General features: G+C 34.5%; 1 protein-coding gene across 1 annotated transcript; it reads right to left on the bottom strand.

Moving 5' to 3' along the window:
• Window positions 1–598: 598 nt before the first annotated feature.
• On the bottom strand, window positions 599–19,732 carry LOC123559553 (metaxin-2-like). The gene is made up of 8 exons (XM_045351473.2): window positions 19,568–19,732; window positions 15,575–15,622; window positions 13,175–13,294; window positions 9,438–9,514; window positions 6,083–6,214; window positions 5,074–5,199; window positions 2,859–2,935; window positions 599–885 (listed from the first exon to the last, which is right to left on the bottom strand). The coding sequence occupies exons 1-8, from the start codon at window positions 19,608–19,610 to the stop codon at window positions 720–722; spliced, it is 789 nt and encodes a 262-aa protein (XP_045207408.2). The 5' UTR covers window positions 19,611–19,732; the 3' UTR covers window positions 599–719.
• Between the last annotated feature and the right edge of the window lie 1,575 nt (window positions 19,733–21,307).

A 21,307-nucleotide genomic window follows, 5' to 3' on the forward strand; every position in this document is an offset into this window, starting at 1 on the left:
TCTGAACCAGTACTAACCTGTTCTCAACAAGTACCTGCCAACTTCTCCACATGAATCAGAGGAGGAGGACAAAATTATTTCTGACGCAATGTCTTTTATTTATCATAATGGAGATTATACACCTCATCGAGGGATCAACTCACAATGCGTGGCTCTGTACACTCCCTACCGAACTGAGTGAATGGGCTCAATAACTTTGTGCATCAAGCCTCCACCTTACTCTTTTAACCAACTTTATCCTAACAACAAATAAACTTGTATCTATAAATCATGAAATTAATACTCGGTAATGAAGTTCACCAAGTATAAGTGACAAGATTTGACACATGAAAACCAAATTTGTAAATTGTATAAAACAAAAATATTCAAAAAATCTCAAGATTTCATAACCTAATTTTATCTTCTGCCATGAAACTACATATTATCACATCATATGATATCATATCATATTGCCTACCTCCTATGTAACAAATTTCATGAAAATAAAATCTTGTACATTTTATACTTTCAAAAATATTGCAAGATCCACTCTTCATGACTGGTTGACAGGACAAATTTGAGGAAAACCAGCAAAAGACTAAAATATTAAACATACACATTTAGTTTTACAGATTTTCATTTATTCATGCATATCTCCTCTCCAAACATAAACAGTATATCTAGTTCTTAAAAAAATTATCACAAAATGAACACAAGCAGTGCTTGTATAGGTTTTACACTCAATAATCGTTGTTCAGATTTTTATAGTATTTTTGGTCCACTCTTTCACAAAATTGCACAAGATTCTCGAATTTTCTAATGATCAGCGCAAACTCCCTATTTGGAAGGTCTGTGGTCAACAAAGTGAATAAATGTCCAAACACCAGAGCGTCTAGTTCCGTTGGCCTGAAATGTATTCCGTTTAAAGCATGATTTATACTGACACAAAAATATGACATATATGTAAATATATTTTCTCAAATAACTTGGAAACTGTCAAGCATGCACATTTCACAATGATCCCGTAAGTTACATGATACATTTGACTGCTGTCTGATCCATCTTATCTGGAACAGGGATTTTTGAAAATTGTGGCTCTAAATGTAAACTTAACATTATTCTAAAGGTGTCCGAAGGCTCTTTTAAAATATCTTCAATATAAATTTACGGGCAAATGCGTATTTTTCCCACTGTGTTGCTTTTGCTAGGATATCCTTCTGCCATCAAACTACATAGATATCATATCATATATTGTCTCAAAAATGGCTGAAATTTTGCAATGGTAAAAACCTCCTCAAAATTGTTTTTGATGATAAATCATTAACATATTTTAAAAACTGAAAAAGGTTCCTATTACCACCCTAAAAGTTCGATAAAATGGTTATAATTTCAATGGTATTGTCTGATATTTAAAGTGATATCAGGGAAAACTTTCTTACAGAGAAAGTGGATCGAGTCATAAAGGCCTGTACAATTCAATAATTACAATATAGCCCTCATAAAGTTCTAAAGCTCTTTTAATTTTATGTTTAAACCAGATAAAGATGTCCTAATTCCCAATGTCCCAAGGCAGTTTCAACTGTCATCCTTTATGTAGTTTATACCATCTTCTATGCAAAATGACAGCATAAAACAATATTCTCTGTGCTCAATAACATTTTATTAATTTGTGTTGTCACAGAAGTAACATATATCAAATATTTCAAAGCATCTCAGTTAGATCTTTATTTTCCTCCAATATTGAAGACTGAATAAACCCAGGCCTCGTAAATAGTTCTTTTGTCTGTACTTATGGTAGTTTTGAATGATCAGATTACTTTTTCTATACAGTGAAATTTAATGAAACACTGACTTTTCATAACTTATTCTGTTATAATAAATGGTTTCGGCAATGAATAAACAGATCTGGTCATGTGTTTGTGATTTTTGCTACAGAAATTTAAACCTCATTAAAAAATATGTGAATAACATAATTCTGATGACATTTTTGCAAACAGAAATGTTCTAAAATGCAGATTCCAATGAAATATACTTGCTATTATACAAACTACTATAATATATAAGCCAGTGTGCTTACTGTTTCTAGAGTTTGCTCACAATTAGGGAGATCCAAAATTTGAGGCTGATTTCACCATATTATTTAGTATTGTTTCATTCATCATTATTTTTGTTACATTACTTTATCTAGAAAAGATAAAGATGTTGCTTCGTAAGTCCACTTACTTGTCGCCATTTAACCGTAGGTCTGATTTTGTTTACATATACTGGAACTAGGCTTTATTCTATGTCATCAGAATAAATGACATTCTGCTATGCTTTCCAGTTTATCAAACATGCATAACTACCATAAAATACCACATTTATGTCCTTCAAACACCCGAGCTTTTTATTTAGCAGCCTTAACTGTCCTTACACAAGATTCTTTTGCAAGGAAAGAATTATAAAATCTACAGACTGGATTACAGGCTAGATAGAATGTTAGTCAGGTGGACTGCCATATCACATACCATCCTAAGATGAGATGTCCCTAGAAAGTGGCTTACTCCCCCAAAAATGTGTGTTCTTACTTGTGACTCTAAATTAACACCATATAAACCGTGGTTGCAATCACCTTGCAAAACTGATTCTTATGTGCAAGACACATTTTTGTGATGAGTAACATCTGTGTAAAGCTTTAATGAAATCCCTTGAATTATTTAAAAATTATTACTGGGACATTAAGCATATTGGACAGACATTTAAACTAACTGATGTACAGTGTGATTATGCATTGCCGTCCTTCAGGGACATAAAAAATTTGTAGATTTTTGGAGATATTGTCGCAACCTTAAATCTGCTTTTGAAAAATATACTACAGGAAAATAATCATTCATACTCACTTCTTTCCAAAGAAAAAGTCCTGCTTATCAAGTCTTTCTGACAGTGCCTGACAGCATGTCAAAACTTCATCACACACCTGATGAAAAAAAGGCAAACTCTGTTTTCTTACGAAGTGAAAATCCAAATATAATGCTAAATTTGACAAAGAATTCCCTTAAATTGAAAACAAGATCTTTGAATGAAACTTATAATGTGCAACATCCCTAGAGGGATCATTTTTTTATGACAGAGGAAGAACTTAATTTAACCTTCAGCCTGCTGGCGGCTAGTGATTTTGCCTTTGCGACCAATGCAGACCAAGCTAAGCCTGCACATCCATGCAGCCTGAATCTAATCAGGGTTCCCACAAAGCAGAGAAAACAAAATTCCCTGACTTTTCACTGACCAAACTCCAATTTTCCCTGACCAAACCTTTCGCGTTCTGGGATGCTTAACTGGTCATCTATTGGTAAATGTGGCCTCCGCCAACACTTACCATGTTTCTTGTTATATTGATAACTAAAGGGTATATAAAGATATTTTGTTCTAGTTTAACAGATCGCTATATTATTTTAGTGTGATGTAACAGACAACAAGAAAGGTCCATACTATTCACTGAAAGACTACCTATGACCAAGTTTTGGGTTTTTCTACTGTGTCTGTTTAGACAAATGTGCAACATTCTATGAAAATTTGCCTTTATTCATAATTATATTTTTGTAGAAAGTGGCATTTTTCACATAATTAATAGGGGTAGTCTATTTTTAGACTTCATAGCATATGTATGTTACAATATATTTAGAAGTTGTTTGTTTCTTTTTACATTTCAGTATTTGTGTTTGCATTCTACAAACATGACAAATAATGATTAAAGATTGACATAGAATCATTAAAAGCAGAAATGCCTGTTTATTTTCAAAAGTTGAAAATTTAATACAATAAATACTATTCAGCTTAAATGCCTCAACATATCAGTATTTAATGACTAAACAAATCTTACTTCACACATTTTTATCATGCTGATTTACTTTTCAAGCTGTAGTACCTTTACATGTACAACAGTATTAGTGTTTGATTTCTTTTTTGTTTAACTTTCCATTTTTAATTGTTTTTCTATGATGCCAAATAAGTCCTAATATCCACCCTAAATATGCAATTTGTTTGCATCTTTTCTACATCTCTTAATCTTTCAGTCTTTCTCTGTTAGCTGAATTCTAAAATATTACAGAGTAAAATTAAGATGATGCAAAGAATTCTATTAAAATAGACTTTTACTTTTAACAAAATCCACCACTAATAACCATTCAAACTTATTAGACACTGAACTTCCATAAACACTTCTGCACTTGAAAACTAGTTTTGATCTTTACTAAGAAGAGTTGACCAGAAGATTAAAGTCTATTTAAATATAAAATAAATCAAAATGGCAATGTTTTGCACATTGCAATCTGTAAGCAGTAATTTGAGTAAAGAAAATGGTAAACATTAAGAATGGTATGTAATAAGTTTTCTTAAATAACCTTTCCATACAAACATAAATAACAGAAAGGTTTTATTATGGCTTATATGGTAAAATGATGAAATGGATTTGCAACTATGCAGAACTACACAGTTCATAGCATTCATAGTCTTAATTCTGTTAAAAGTTAAAAATAATTCTATTTAACAGACTGTATTTTTTTAAAATGTTTGGTTTAGCCAAAAGAAAAGAAACTGCCTTGGCCTTTTATTTTCATTCTTTTTACTTTTCACAACTTTATTCTCTTGCTTTTGACTTCTGGTTCCAGATTTCCCTGACTTTTCCCTGACTTTTACTAAATTTCCAAATTTCCCTGACCAATTACAAAATTCCGTGACTTTTCCCTGACCTTGAAAAAAAATACTTTTTTCCCTGACTTTTCCCTGACCTTGGGAACCCTGCAGTGATCATGGTTTGCACTGTTCATTATTCAGTCGGTAAATTTTCAGTTAACACCCCTCTGAATAAGAAGTGGTACTGCCCAAATTGAATGATGGACCAGTCCATTTTAGAAATATAGCAGGGTAAAGGTTAAATACTTAATTTTTAGATTTCTTACATACATATCAATTTAGGAAAATACGTGGGTGGGAGCAGTTATTACTGTTAATTAGGGAATACATCTTTTAACATTTTCAAACCGGCAATTCACATCCCTGTGACAGAAACCACAACATTTCATAACAGAAAATTAAAAAGATTTCCCAGAAAATTACCTCATCAAATGTTTTCTCTGCCCATTCGACACTTGCTAGACGTTGCTTTACTTCTCGCTGTTTCTTCCACGGCAGTATCTTGTCTAGTGGCCATGGATGCATGCTCCCATATCGCGGTTTAGAAACCTGGAAAAAAAGGTTAAAAAAAAGATTTGAAACTGAGTGGGGTATGCCATCTAAGCTTCAAGTGAGTTCACCATTTATTTGCTTTAGAAGGAATTCATAGCTGTACAAACTTCTGATACATGATTACCCTTAATTCAAATCAACCTAGTCACAGTCTTAACATTCAAGTTGTTACACAGTTATCACTTAATTTGGTTTCAACTGAAAATGTGGAGTTTGTATTGACATACATACAAAGTCAGCACAAACTCTTGCCACATTTTACAGAAAGAGATATATACATAATTTTGTTCAATCTAATAACAAAAGTTGATCTATTTACAACAGTCGATGTTACAGCATCTAATCTTATTATACTGTCAACAATAAAGCATGTAGATTTTTTTGGCAAAATAATGTACTAAGTAATATTCAGACATGCTTTCATACATAACATCACTACCTTTGTATCCTGTATTCTAGAACAAGAACTCAACTTCAGCCAAAAAAGAAATCAGTATAAAGTATAGACCATTTATTGACCTAATGACATTAAGTTGTCCAGTAACAGAGCAAAAAGCGAAGGGGAAGCAATAATTTCAAATTCGTTAGAAGGTCAATAAGTGCTGTATTTAAAGTTTAACAAGCAAATTTGTAGGTAACCATTAGCAACCCTCATACCTGCCAACTAAATGATCTACTAAAAGAATTCATTTAAAAGGTAGTGCATAACCTGGCATAATATACAAATAAGTGAGACAAAAATTTATGATACACACTATACAACACTGGAATCAAATTCATTATATTTTACTGAATTTTATATATATCTCCAAACGTTTTAGACCAGTATTATTTTGCAACAATGAAGAAAAGAAGAGCAAACACAGTAACATAATTTTACCTCCTCTGAAACTTCCTCCCTCAACCAAGCTAGGTAATGTTCAGCATTGACTAACGTGTTTCCTATCAATGCCATGTAAGCCTTTAACTCCGACTTGTGAATGTCCGTCAACTCTGAACTCAAAAGGAATCCCTGTAAATATTTATTAAAGTATTTTATTTACTTGTTTTGTTGGACCCGAGTCACATCAACGCAGTTCAGACTTTACAGGGATATTTAAGTTTAAACATAGGATGAAGACCCTCGGTCACCTCCTCACAAGGCAAGGTCCCATCAAGCCATATTCAGGCGTGGGCTGGCAAATGGGAAGAATTTATCATTAAAAGATCTTACATATTACATATTGCAAGTCAATGGCGGGCTTTTAAAAGTATGAAGTAAACCTATATTTAAGTGCCCTTGAATTTAAGTGGCTTCTCGTAACTGGTATGTCAAACATATACCTTAAGAATTCTGTTATATTGATGGATTAGAATAGCAAAACAAACAAAAAATAGAAAACTAGATGGTGTTCTTTTTAAAAAACACATTTCTCCCCAGCGATGCATTCAAAGTGGATAAAAGAGTCAGTTTTAGACAGAGATTGTGGAAATGAGTGTCAACATGTAGTTATATATAAATATGTATATAAATGTTTTCTGAAAGTCATGAATGTGTGATGACTGATTATACGTGGACTGATTCCATTCAGGTTTTCAAACTGAAACTAGAGCTATCACTGAAGGTGATGAATGTAGCCCCCCGCACACACTGACACAGTACACTGCAATTCGACTTACATAAGATTGCTTAATTATGTGGACTGTATGTACATAGACTCTATGTATATAGCATAGTAACAAAAACAAGAGGACCATGATGGTCCTGAATCGCTCACCTCTTCCCACATGATCCAGTTTTGAGTATAACGTCGTTTTTTCTATTATTTGACATAGTGACCTAGTTTTTGAGCTCATGTGACCCAGTTTTGAACTTGACCTAGATATTATCAAGATAAAAATTCTGACCAATTTTCATGAAGATCCATTGAAAAATATGGTCTCTAGAGAGGTCACAAGGCTTTTCTATTATTTGACCTATTGACCTAGTTTTTTAAGGCACGTGACCCAGTTTCAAACTTGACCTAGATATCATCAAGGTGAACATTCTGACCAATTTTCATGAAGATGCATTCAAGGGTATGGCCTCTAGAGAGGTCACAAGGTTTTTCTATTTCAAGACCTACTGACCTAGTTTTTGATCGCAGTTGACCCAGTTTCAAACTTGACCTAGATATCATCAAGATAAACATTCAGACCAACATTCATACAGATCCCATGAAAAATATGGCCTCTAGAGAGGTCAAAACGTTTTTTCATTATTTGACCTACTGACCTACTTTTTAATGGCACGTGACCCACTTTCGAACTTGACCTTGATATCATCAAGATGAACATTCTGACCAATTTTTATGCAGATCCATTCACAAGTGTGGCCTCTAGAGAGGTCATATGGTTTTTCTATTTTTAGACCTACTGACCTAGTTTTGGACCGCACATGACCCTGTTTCGAACTTGACCTAGATATCATCAAGATGAACATTCAGACCAACTTTAATGAAGATCCATTGAAAAATATGGCCTTTAGAGAGGTCACAAGGTTTTTCTATTATTTGACCTACTGACCTAGTTTTTGAGGGCACGTGACCCACTTTCGAACTTGACCTAGATATCATCAAGATGAACATTCAGACCAACTTTCATACAGATCCCATGGAAAATATGGCCTCTAGAGAGGTCACAAGGTTTTTCTATTTTTAGACCTACTGACCTAGTTTTTGACCACACGTGACCCAGTTTCGAACTTGACCTAGATATCATCAAGATGACCATTCTGACCAATTTTCATGAAGATCTTGTGAAATATATGGCCTCTAGAGAGGTCACAAGGTTTTTCTATTTTTAGACCTACTGACCTAGTTTTTGACCGCACGTGACCCAGTTTCGAACTTGACCTAGATATCATCAAGGTGAACATTCTGACCAATTTTCATAAAGATCCCATGAAAAATATGGCCTCTAGAAAGGTCACAAGGTTTTTCTATTATTTGACCTACTGACCTAGTTTTTGATGGCAGGTGACCCAGTTTCAAACTTGACGTAGATATCATCAAGGTGAACATTCTGACCAACTTTCATAAAGATCCCATGAAAAATATGGCCTCTAGAGAGGTCACAAGGTTTTTCTATTATTTGACCTACTGACCTAGTTTTTGATGGCATGTGACCCAGTTTCGAACTTGACCTAGATATCATCAAGTTGAACATTCTGACCAATTTTCATGAATATCTTTTGAAATATATGGCCTCTAGAGAGGTCACAAGGTTTTTCTATTTTTAGACCTACTGACCTAGATTTTGACCGCACGTGACCCAGTTTCGAACTTGACCTAGATATCATCAAAGTGAACATTCTGACCAACTTTCATAAAGATCCCATGAAAAATGTGACCTCTAGAGTGGTCACAAGCAAAAGTTTACGCACGCACTGACGGACGGACGGACGCACGGACGGACGGACGGACGACGGACGCTGCGCGATCACAAAAGCTCACCTTGTCACTTTGTGACAGGTGAGCTAAAAACAAAGTCCCATAACTCTGAGGAATATTTATCCAAAAGAACGTAACATGCACCATGCACAACTAGGGTTGGTACTGATCAAATGTGTGAAGATTCATTAAATTGTGTGCAAGGGTTCGGGAGATTAGGCGCTCACAAGATTGCACATGCAGACTGTATGTATACAGTATATTAACAAAACACAGTCCCATTACTTTGCAGAATTTTCTGAAAGAACCTTACATGCACCATGCACATGCACCATGTGTGCATGGGTTCAGGAGATTAGGCACTTACAAGATTGCATATGCAGACTCTATGTAAATAGTATAGTAACAAAAGACAAAGTCACGAAACTCTGCAAATTTTTTTTTTCCGAAAGAACCTAACATGCGCCATAACACAACCTACTGTTGTTACTGATCACTTGTGTGAAGTTTCATTAAATTGTTTCAAGGAATGAGGAGAGTTGGTGCGCACAAGATTGCATATGCAGACTCAATATATATAGTATAGTAACAAAAAACAAAGTCCAATAACTCTGCAATTTTTTTTCTGAAAGAACATAAGATGCACCATGCATAACCACTGTTGTTACTGATCACTTGTGTGAAGTTTCATTAAATTCTGTCAAGGGGATGAGGAGAGTTGGTGCGCACAAGATTGTGTCTACGGACGGACGGACAGACAGACAACCTGAAACAGTATACACCCCCTTACAACTTTGTTGTCGGTGGGTACAATAAGATCCTTACCCTGGTTTGAACACAAGCAATTATAGGTTCCATCTCGGATACAAGAAATGGTCCAAGCTGGATGAAAGGAACACGACCTGAAGAAAAACAAGAGATCTAAATAGCAGATAAACAGTTCTTTACATAACTAACAAGACATAATATTCACAAGAATATGACAGAGTGGTAAAAGCAGGCATTAAGTAGTTACCCATGATGTTGTATGTTCGGTCTTAAAGTAGTCATCTATATTTACTTGATGTTGTCGTTTGGTCTTAAAGCCTTCATCTATGTTTGCTTGATGTTGTATGTCAGGTCTTAAAGTAGTCATCTATGTTTGCTTGATGTTGTACGTTTGGTCTTAAAGCCTTCATCTATGTTTGCTTGATGTTGTATGTCAGGTCTTAAAGTAGTCATCTATGTTTACTTGATGTTGTACGTTTGGTCTTAAAGCCTTCATCTATGTTTGCTTGATGTTGTATGTCAGGTCTTAAAGTAGTCATCTATGTTTACCTGATGTTGTACGTTTGATTTTTAAAGCCTTCATCTATGTTTGCTTGATGTTGTATGTCAGGTCTTAAAGTAGTCATCTATGTTTACTTGATGTTGTACGTTTGGTGTTAAAGCCTTCATCTATGTTTGCTTGATGTTGTATGTCAAGTCTTAAAGTAGTCATCTATGTTTACTTGATGTTGTACGTTTGGTCTTAAAGCCTTCATCTATGTTTGCCTGATGTTGTATGTCAGGTCTTAAAGTAGTCATCTATGTTTGCTTGATGTTGTATGTCAGGTCTTAAAGTAGTCATCTATGTTTGCTTGATGTTGTATGTCAGGTCTTGAAGTAGTCATCTATGTTTGCTTGATGTTGTATGTCAGGTCTTAAAGCCTTCATCTATGTTTGCTTGATGTTGTATGTCAGGTCTTAAAGTAGTCATCTATGTTTGCTTGATGTTGTATGTCAGGTCTTAAAGTAGTCATCTATGTTTGCTTGATGTTGTATGTTAGGTCTTAAAGTAGTCACCTATATTTGCTTGATGTTGTATGTCAGGTCTTAAAGTAGTCATCTATGTTTACTTGATGTTGTACATTTGGTCTTAAAGCCTTCATCTATGTTTGCTTGATGTTGTATGTCAGGTCTTAAAGTAGTCATCTATGTTTGCTTGATGTTGTATGTCTGGTCTTAAATTAGTCATCTATGTTTGCTTGATGCTGTATGTCAGGTCTTAAAGTAGTCATCTATGTTTGCCTGATGTTATACATATGGTCTCAGGGATTTTTTAACTGTTTAGAAACTGGGGCCCGGGGCCCATTCATTTGGGAAAAATGGCGCGTAAAACCTGAAAACTGGGAAATACAAAAAAAACTGTTACCATCACACAACCTTTATTTCAGCATTGTTATTGTTTGATGTCATATATTACAAGTCTTTTGTTTTATATTTTTTGTCTTTTGAAAGTGTCTACTAAATTTTCTGGTATTTCTTCAGTGAGAAACTCATGGACACTCAACAGTCAGTAAAATTTTGTGAAATTTTAACCTAAGAAATGGGATAATAAGCAAATTTTTGCAATTGATATGGGGCCCATATTCGGCCTCAAAATCAGCCTTAAAAAATACCTGGGTCTTAACTCCCTGAGGCCGATATCATAACATACATGCTGCGGCGAGATAAGAATTACCACCTGACGTCGAAGAACATAATATGATCTTATCATAATCACACTTGCATGCAGTCAATTGATATCATGCATGGAAATATTATTAACATGTAAATCAAACTATACTAAACCTTCCAAGTTTGAACAAATATTTATATTTATCCACTTTCGTCCGTAACTTGTACCCAAATAGAATAATAATTTCACTTCGAAACATTCACCATTTTTACACACCTATTGCCTTTAATAAATATTTGAACATTTCCGTTTTTATAACTTTTTTTCACATGTAAACACATTAAATTCCAATAAATAGAAATACACTATTAACACAGAATATTTACATCAACATTACTCAAAATTAACACCTATTTTTGAGTGAATATCGATGGTTTATTTTGATGTAAATTAATTTCTAAACATGTACACAAACGTTGTGTGACACGCACTGAGACAGTTAGGTTGTAATATTTACACCCATCTTTGAAGAATTATTAAATTTACAAAAAGCGTTTATTTACACACATTTTTATGTACGAAACATGTTTTGTTGTGTTATTTTTATCCATTTGAATTTAATGCGATGTAAGTGTACAAATATTTTAGCTTTCTAAAACTTAACATTTTCCGACCATTCATTTCTCTGATAATGAAATTTCATCGTCGGAATCATCATCCGACGGAACTGATACGTCAAAATCAACATGATAATGAATATTTTCTTCAAGGTAAGAAAAATCTCAGGCAACCGACATTATTTTAATCTTTTGAAATACAGTATGAACGAAACACAGCGGAGTTCGTCTTATTTATTTCCTTTACCGCATATTTACAAACATTTATTTTAACAAGGAAACTAATTATTAGCATAATTAATAATTATATAACATCTAAGAAATAAAAGCCGGTATGCAAAATAATTTTGCTTTTATCAGGATTATCAAAAATTATCAAGTATGTGACGCAATCAGCATGATCTCGGTGCCGCGACTATACTCTTCAATCGCCGTCCTGGGGAGTCCTGATAACGCGCGTATAGTCGGATATCGACGCTACAGGGGTAGAAAATATAGCGCCTTTAGTCGCATTTCGGCCCCAAAGAGTTAAAGTAGTCATCTATGTTTGCTTGATGTTGTATGTCAGGTCTTAAAGTAGTCATCTATGTTTGCTTGATGTTGTATGTCAGGTCTTAAAGTAGTCATCTATGTTTGCTTGATGTTGTATGTCAGGTCTTAAAGTACATGTAGTCATCTATGTTTGCCTGATGTTGTATGTCAGGTCTTAAAGTAGTCATCTATGTTTGCTTGATGTTGTATGTCAGGTCTTAAAGTAGTCATCTATGTTTGCTTGATGTTGTATGTCAGGTCTTAAAGTAGTCATCTATGTTTGCTTGATGTTGTATGTCAGGTCTTAAAGTAGTCATCTAGGTCTTAAAGTAGTCATCTATGTTTGCTTGATGTTGTATGTCAGGTCTTAAAGTAGTCATCTATGTTTGCTTGATGTTGTATGTCAGGTCTTAAAGTAGTCATCTATGTTTGCTTGATGTAGTACATCTGGCCTTAAGAATAGCTTCAAATGTAACCAGATTTTTTTTCAAAGGTGAGTCATGACAAAATGACAGCTTGGTAGATTAACAACTCTGTTGTCGCAAAAAACTTGTATTTTTGAATCTTTGAAAATTATTAAAAAAAAACTTTTTTAACTCACTGTTTATTCAGTACATGCTGATTTATCACACAACTTACCAATTCATAGCACATACACTTATTGAATGACTCAACAGTCAATAGTTTTGTCTGCAGACTGGCAAGCCATTCAATAAATGTTGTATTACATGTCATCAGAAATAATTTTTTTTTTTAAATTTCCATCAGGTTTTAGTGTTGAACTACAGACTGGTCAATAGCACTATTGATTGGCAACTATATAAGGAGTCACGCAATAATTTGTGCTAATAACCAGTCTATAGTTTAACACAGTTTTGCGTGGAAAAGTCAAAAGTTATGAAAAAACTTTGAAATATAATTCATATGTCATGTAATAAAACACTCAGTAAATGAATTGCAGGTCAATTAATTACACAATATGACATTTGATATACCTGATGGTGACATTTCCTCCGCATTTATCCTAAGTTCTGTTGTAAACTTCAGTCCGCACATATGTAGATATGTCTTTACACTCAGACATGCTGCATAGTCTGGGAAAGTTATCTGTTCAACTGAAAAATAAAATGATATTAACCTTTTCATATAAAGTATACTTTTTAAAACAGACTTTCTTCATTTGAAAAATAAAAACAATTTTATTCCTAGATAATGAGTATCAACATCACATAATTCCTGTATACATACATGTAAGTCCTTAGTATTAGTCCTGAAAAAGTTACTTATTTAGGGTAAACCATCCTTACATATCTAAAACTCCTATACTAGAGTAGAAGGCTTTTTCCATGTTTTGCAGCAACATTTTGTTCAGTTAGCAAAAAGGGGATTTTAAACAGGCCAAAATAAATGCAAATGAACACTTAATTTATCAATGCAATCTCCTATGTTTTCTATCTGTAAGGTATAATGTTTCGGATATCCTATCAAAAAAAAAACAACAAAAAACATGAGGGCCATGAAGGCCCTGTATCGCTCACCTGATCTGTTGACTAAAGATCATAAAGATTAACATTCTGACCAAGTTCCATTAGATATGGTCATAAATGTGGCCTCTAAAGTGTTAACCAGCTTTTCCTTTGTTTTGACCTGGTGACCTAGTTTTTGAACCCACATGACCCAGATTCAAACTTGACCTTAAGATCCATGAAGATACAGTCATAAATGTGGCCTCTAGAGTGTTAACAAGCTTTTCCTTTGACTTGACTTAGTGACCTAGTTTTTCAACCCACCTGACCCAGATTTAAATCTGACCTAAAGATCATCAAGATTAACATTCTGACCAAATTTTATTAAGATAAGGTCATAAATGTGGCTTATAGAGTGTTAACTAGCTTTTCCTTTCATTTGACCTGGTGACCTAGTTTTTGACCCCACCTTACCCAGATTTGAACTTGACCTAAAGATCAACAAGGTTAACATTCTGACCAAGTTTCATTAAGATGAAGTGATAAATGTGGCCTCTAGTGTTAACAAGCTTTACCTTTGATTTGACCTGGTGACCTAGTTTCTGACCCCACATGACCTAGATTTGAATCTGACCTAAAGATCATCAAGATTAACATTCTGACAAAGTTTCATAGAGATGTTACCATAAATGTGGCTTCTAGAGTTTTAACAAGCTTTACATTTGATTTGACCTGGTGACCTAGTTTTTGACCCTACATGACCCAGATTTAAATCTGACCTAAAGATCATCAAGGTTAACATTCTGACCAAGTTTCATGAAGATACAGTCATAAATGTGGCCTCTACAGTGTTAACAAGCTTTTCCTTTGATTTGACCTGGTAACCTAGTTTTTAACCCTGGATGACCCAATATCAAAGTCATCCAAGATTTTATTGAGGGTAACATTCTGACCAAGTTTCATAAAGATTGGGCCTAAAGTGTGACCTCTAGTGTGTTAACAAGCTTTTCCTTTGATTTGACCTGGTGACCTGGTTTTTGACCCCAGATGACCCAATATCGAACTCGTCCAAGATTTTATTAAAGGTAACATTCTACCCAATTTTCATTAAGATTGACCTGGTGACCTAGTTTTTGACCCCAGATGACCCAATATAGAACTCTTCCAAGATTTTATTTAGGGTAACATTCTGACCAAGTTTAATTAAGATTGGGCCAAAATTGTGACCTCTAGAGTGTTAACAGTCAAACTGTTGATGACGCCGCCGACGCCGACGACGGACGACGGACACAGGGCGATCACAAAAGCTCACCTTTGAGCACTTTGTGCTCAGGTGATCTAAAAAATAGACCTACCTACCAGGCTTACAAATTAAATTATGGATTTCAACAAATAACCTGTCTTAGATAGTGTTATAAATTTATCTTAAAATTTTCTAGAGAAAGGATGCAAGTGTTTAACAGATACAATGTTTATAATTCAATCAAACCTACTATATTTCACTTAGCCCAAAAATACTATAAATAATATCATTTTGGTGAAATTATTTCTCAAGACAGTCCGACTATTATTCTACATGTACTCCCATCTTCATACACATTGTAAATTACTGTAAAATCAGAAATTTTTGCTAGGGATTTATTTTCACTATACTAGTATTTGCAAACAGACTGAAAGATATCACAGGTACTGTATGTGTTAATTACCAAGCCAAGCTTACTTGATTCTTTGGCAACATTAACTAAAAAGGTCTGGCGTCCTACAAATAAATCGGACCTGCACAATTACATAAATGACTCGTGCATCTTCTAGAAACTTGTCATTAAAAAGAAAACTGTTGAAAATACCTTTTCCTGAACTTCCTAACATAAATAGAAATCTTAAACACCACCTAACATTTTAAACAAAACAGCGTAAGTACTACAGTACCTTGATATTGCTGAAATAACTTCACATTCTCAGGCCATCTCTCTGTTGCTGAAAAAGAAGAAACAATTACCTGTACATTTATTTCTTTCATTGTACATGCTGCCAAGTCTGATATATTCATTACTGTTGAACACAGCCTCAATATTTCATTATCAGGGGTTTCATTAAGGGACGCATTGCAGAGATTCCCCCTGCTATAGTGGTCTGAAGCTGCTGCTCCTTTTTTTTTTTGCAGCATGCACGTTCTACTTAAATATTAAACATGATAAATTTAGTGAGTATGGAAACATAATCCAGTTAAACACATTTTCATTACTAGAGCTTTCCTTATCAGCAAAAATCAACTCTTCAGAACTGTAAAACGTATTTACATCCTCATGCTTTGAGGTATTAAACGAAATATTCAAACTTGAAGAAGGAACATTAACATTAACAGAACTGGAACAGTTTAAGTTTTCAGTCTCATTTTCTAACGCCTGCCCCTGTGGGCAAGCAACCCCCGACCCAAAGGGGGACCATGGTCTCTGTCACTATTACTACTTTGATTTGTGTATTTTCTAGAAACTCCTTGTGATGTGTGAAAAAGGCTAGCACTGGAGGTTTGTGACAGGGAAGGGCTTACATGTTGCCCTGTACCACTAGGATTTGGAGTTCTCTGTTGAGGAGGGCTATCTTGTCCCCTTGAATTTCCAGCATATTGACGTTCATTTCTTTTTTCATCATTCACAAGGACATTATTACCAGACAACTTTGCTTTCAACTGACTGTTTATATGTAAAATTTGGATTGGTAAGCCTCCTTTTAGCAACTTCTGCTTTCATTTGATTATTAATTTTTCTTTGTCTAAATGTGTAGTCTGGGGTAATAGATACATTCTGAAATTTTTGAACAGTTTTTAATTCATTGATCTTTTTCAGAGCTTTCCTCTTAGTGTTTTCATCTTTCAGGATGACTTTCAAGGGTCTTGACTTCCTAGCACTAACTTTCTTATCTCCTAATCTTTCAAATGCATTGTGTTCAACCTCAACTTCAAGTTTTTCACACATTTCAGTGACATTATTCATTTCTTCAGTTTTTCTCTCCTTATTTTCACTAGATTCACTTTCAGGTACATTGTACAGTACGATATTGTTCTTTCTTTTTTCACGTTCCTGGTGATCAAGTAGGGTCTGATCCATCTTATAATCAAGACTCAATTCAGACTGTTCATTTACTTTTAGACTCAAGTTTGTCCATCCTGCATTTAAGTTCATCATTTGAGTTTTTCAAAAAGTAAACGGCTTTTAAGACCCGTTTCACTCCAGGTATTGCACGTTTGCATCCATTACAGTACCAGATTACATTTTCATTCATGCCTGAATTTACCAACTCTTCCTAAAGTTCTTGAGACAAAGTAGAACAAGGTAAACAGTACCAGTATTCACATAGTTCACATGCAATTGCCGGATCTTCATCATCCAAAAATTCTTTACATTCACAACAACTACGATCCCCGTCCAACACGCTATAATTGTGTTCATTTTCACTGATTTGTTTTTGCTTAGGAGGGTTCTTACTACTACTTTGTATTGGCTTTTTCTGACCATTTTGGTCTTTCTTTGGAGCCATTATACAGAATTTGATCAAATGTTTACAAGAAAAATCACATGCGGCGGCCGCCATGTTTCATTTCACCTTTAGAATTAGAGGTCACAACTTCAAACAGCGATAATTTTCTTATCAAATTATTTTAGTTCTCAAATTTACAGGGCATGGATCACTGGAGATGGGAGGGGGAAGATAATGGATAAATCTGTAAATTTTCTTTCCCACGATTTGCGTCCATCTGAAGTTCCGTATTCCTAGACAATCCTATGATGATAGGCTATAGGATTACAGAAGTAAGTAACAGGCATCAAGTATATGTTAGAACATGCATAAATGATGTTGTAAACTTACTTATTTCACTTAAAACAGCGATTTTTCATGTCTGTCATACATACATTACAGGTGTTGATTTCGCCCGATTCTATTTGCATGGAAATCTAAAGTGACAGGCAAAATCAAATCATAAAATTTAAAGTATGAAATATTTTTTTAAAATCCTTTTGAGCTATCATTAAGAATATAATCCACGTTTGTCTGTCAATTTATAAAAAAAAAAAAAAAAAAAAAAAAAAAAAAAAATGAAAAAAAAAAAAAAAAAAAAAAAACATTTAGTATGGTTTTGGAAAGAAAAACTTATAAATAAGGGCATTGATTTTGTGGAAAACTCGAGTGACAAACAAACTAATTAATCTCATAAAATTTTAAGTAAAGAATTTTTTTTTTTAATTTAACATTAATTTTAACCCTCATATTTCTATACTGAATATTTCCGCGCCGCCATTAATATATCGTTTAAGTTTATACTAACTCAAAATGGCGGATCGATAACACGAAATATACGTAACATGGTAGGCGTGAAAAAAATCGCTATTTTCAGTGAAATATGTAAGTTTAAAACATCATTTATGCATGTCCTTACTTATTTCCGTAATCCTAGCCTATCCTCGTAGGGCTGTCTAGGAATACAGAACTTCCATTATTCCAGAACCAGAGGCTAGGATTACGGTACCGTAATCGTAGCCACTGCCAAGTATAAAACTGGTGGTACGGCCGGTGCATAATAAACCGAATTGAGTCCATTTTTCAAACGATAACTGTTGATTTCTCAGACTTCCAATCATAAATTCATTCCTTCCCCATGTAGAAAATACTAACAACATTAAAAAGCACCATTATCATTATAAACAAACGATCTGATACAGTGTTCACGAAAGACCCTGAATATTCACAGGACAGTCGGTCTGGTAAACATGTTTTTTTTTACAGGACCGGATAATATTTTACCAGACCGAATTCTTTTTAATAAAATTGATATCTGATCTTTAAAACTGGTATTTATACATAGTCTATAATAGACAGCATTATACAAATTAGAATCTACATCGATCCTTTTAGTTTATTTCCACATGTATATTAACTGAAACAGATTTCAGACATTAAGTTTTCAGGCTGTAAAAAGTCTCCCTGTACTTGGATTCAGTGTTGTTATATTTTCTGGTCCTTTTGGACCATGGAGTCCATTCTACATATATGTAATAGATTTAGAGTCCCGCTTAAGCCGTTGCTAGGGGGCATGAGAGATGTTGCACATTTCATTACCTCTCGTGAACAGACTCAAAACGAGTCTGCTGTTACTCTTCTTGGTTGCATTCTTTGCTTCTAAAGGATCTTTTTACAGATTTTATTCATATTCATTTGCTATCTAATCGCTGTCTTTTCCTCCACAAGTCTATTGTTTGCACCGAGTCACGTTGATGTTGACATATAAAGAGAAAGATTACCTCGGAATTTCTGGAAATTCCCATCAGACTGGTTCCCTCGTACATAAATTGAGTACCATCCACGATTAGTAAGCATCCAATGATAACGCGCGTTCTTAGAATTGTCGTGACGTCATGATGGTTTCCACTGTTTCTATTTTAAGTACCAATGAAACAAGCGCTTACTAAAATATAGTTTGACATCAATTTCTCGGGATACCATGTTACAATTAATTTAATGATGAAAGTCAAACTTTCGCGAAATCATGGATTACTTTCTTCTTATTTTATCATACTGACCTGCAATTTTTATCGGACACTCGGTCTTGTGAACTTGATATATCAAGCCGGACTGGATCAAAATTTACCAGATATGTCCAACAGTCCGACGGCTTTCACGACCTCTGTCTGATAGAAAGTTATCCTATTTCAAAGCGTTTGCCAAATTGATCAATAGTGATCAAAGCAACTGATGCTTACTAGCCGAGATCTCATTCAGTTGCCACATTATGTTGGTGAGATTTGCTCTATATGCATTTCAAGTTGCCGATCTATTTATTTTTATAGCTATTTGGGCCGACCTAAGAAATTTACGTCGCGAAAACCGAATACGTTCAACAAAAAGTTTAAATATGCAAAAACCTACCGCCTAATTCTATTTTTACTGCTTCTGACAGTAATGTAGTCATGAATCTTCTAAAATCTGAGTCGAACAGAAACGATAAATGAAGTAATATGGCTAAAATCGCTTTTTAGCGATGTCCTCTGAGTCTGCGTCAGTAACTGCTTCTGGGACTGCAAATTACGCCTTGGTGACATAGATTTCAAGGTCAGAAAAAAACTATAACTCAAGGCTGAACACCACTAAATGTGGCTGTTCTTAATTTCATATAAAATCCATACGTTTTTCGATTCAAAACCATACTAAATATAAATATTTTTCTGGAAAATTGCATACACACGGAGAATTATATTCTTAATAAAAGCCTCAAAGGATTTTTAAAAATATTTATTACTTTAAATTTTATGACTTGATTTTGCCTGTCACTTGGGATTTCCGCGCATATAGAATCGGGCGAAATCAACATCTGTATGAGGTTTTCTTTTCAAAACCATTCTAGATATAAATATTTTTTCTTCAAAATGTATAAAAGCTTCAAAGGATTTTAAAAGAAGATATTCATTTATACTTCAGTCATACCGAAAATCCACTTACTTTATAACGGTTTTTCAAAATTTTCTAGCATATCAGATTTTCAGAGACTTATATTCCCATAAAGAACTATATAAGAAAAACAAAAAGAAAAGGGGGTGTTAACTTTTATTTAAGAAAACTACAGTTCGTTAAATACAACCCGCTGAATTTTACTCCTTTAAATTTTTGCTTTTCAAGACATTAAGCTAGGTCACACTAGCCTAAATAATATTTATTCTATATAAAACTGACATTTTCTTAAATGCTACCAAGCATAGCTAGGCCCATTCCAGTGAACAAACCCTTACCTCATTTTAAAGAGTTATGATAAAACTGACATAAAATGAAGAGAAAAGTAGGGGTCATATATCTTCTAAGAGAGATTTCTCTTGTCACATTTTCTTACTGTAAAGTCACCTCAAAATCACACTGCTATGACCTGGAAGTACTATTCATACTAAAATTGAGTTTTCCTTCACCAAATACAACCTCCTCTACTATTTTTTTCTACCAAAATGTCGAAAATACATCCACAATGAAATTTAAACCGAAAATAGCCTTAATTTAAACCTCTGTGGCCATACCAAGTGAAAAATTAGTGTTCAAAAACCTGTCCGCCATTATGCGACTAGACCAAATGGCTCCACGCTGTTCTGCTTTACTATGGTTAGGCCTTAAATTCTTACGCCGCCATTTGTACCTAGCATGTGATAGGAATATGTATAACAGACTGAAAATACTTCAGCCCTGACCGGGAATCGAACCCGGAACCTCTCACACCTAAGGCGGACACTATACCACGTCGCTATAAAAGCTAGCCCAATAGCAAGGAAATATAAGTGCGTCCTTATACTCTACCCTACTACACATGCCGATTTCGATAGAATACTAAGTGATACATACTGAAACGCGGCAGAGTAAAAGCAAACACGATGCAATAGAGAAATGGCACGAGGTAAGAGAGAATGATTAGTCCTATTTATATTTGGACTACTTGATTTTTCCCTGAGGAGACTAACATTTGATTTGGTTGTGATCTGGAACCGGCTACCTAGCCTACGTGTAACCTACCACTGGGACCGAGCCTGAGCTCTGTCTTGCAGATTGCTTAGTAAAGGAGCTGCCCAGTAAGCATTCGGCAGTCACTGGTGCTTTCCAAGGACACCTCTAGTACTCTACTGTTTTCCGTCT

Source organism: Mercenaria mercenaria, chromosome 10 (genome assembly GCF_021730395.1).
Source record: "Mercenaria mercenaria strain notata chromosome 10, MADL_Memer_1, whole genome shotgun sequence".
NCBI lineage: Eukaryota > Metazoa > Mollusca > Bivalvia > Venerida > Veneridae > Mercenaria > Mercenaria mercenaria.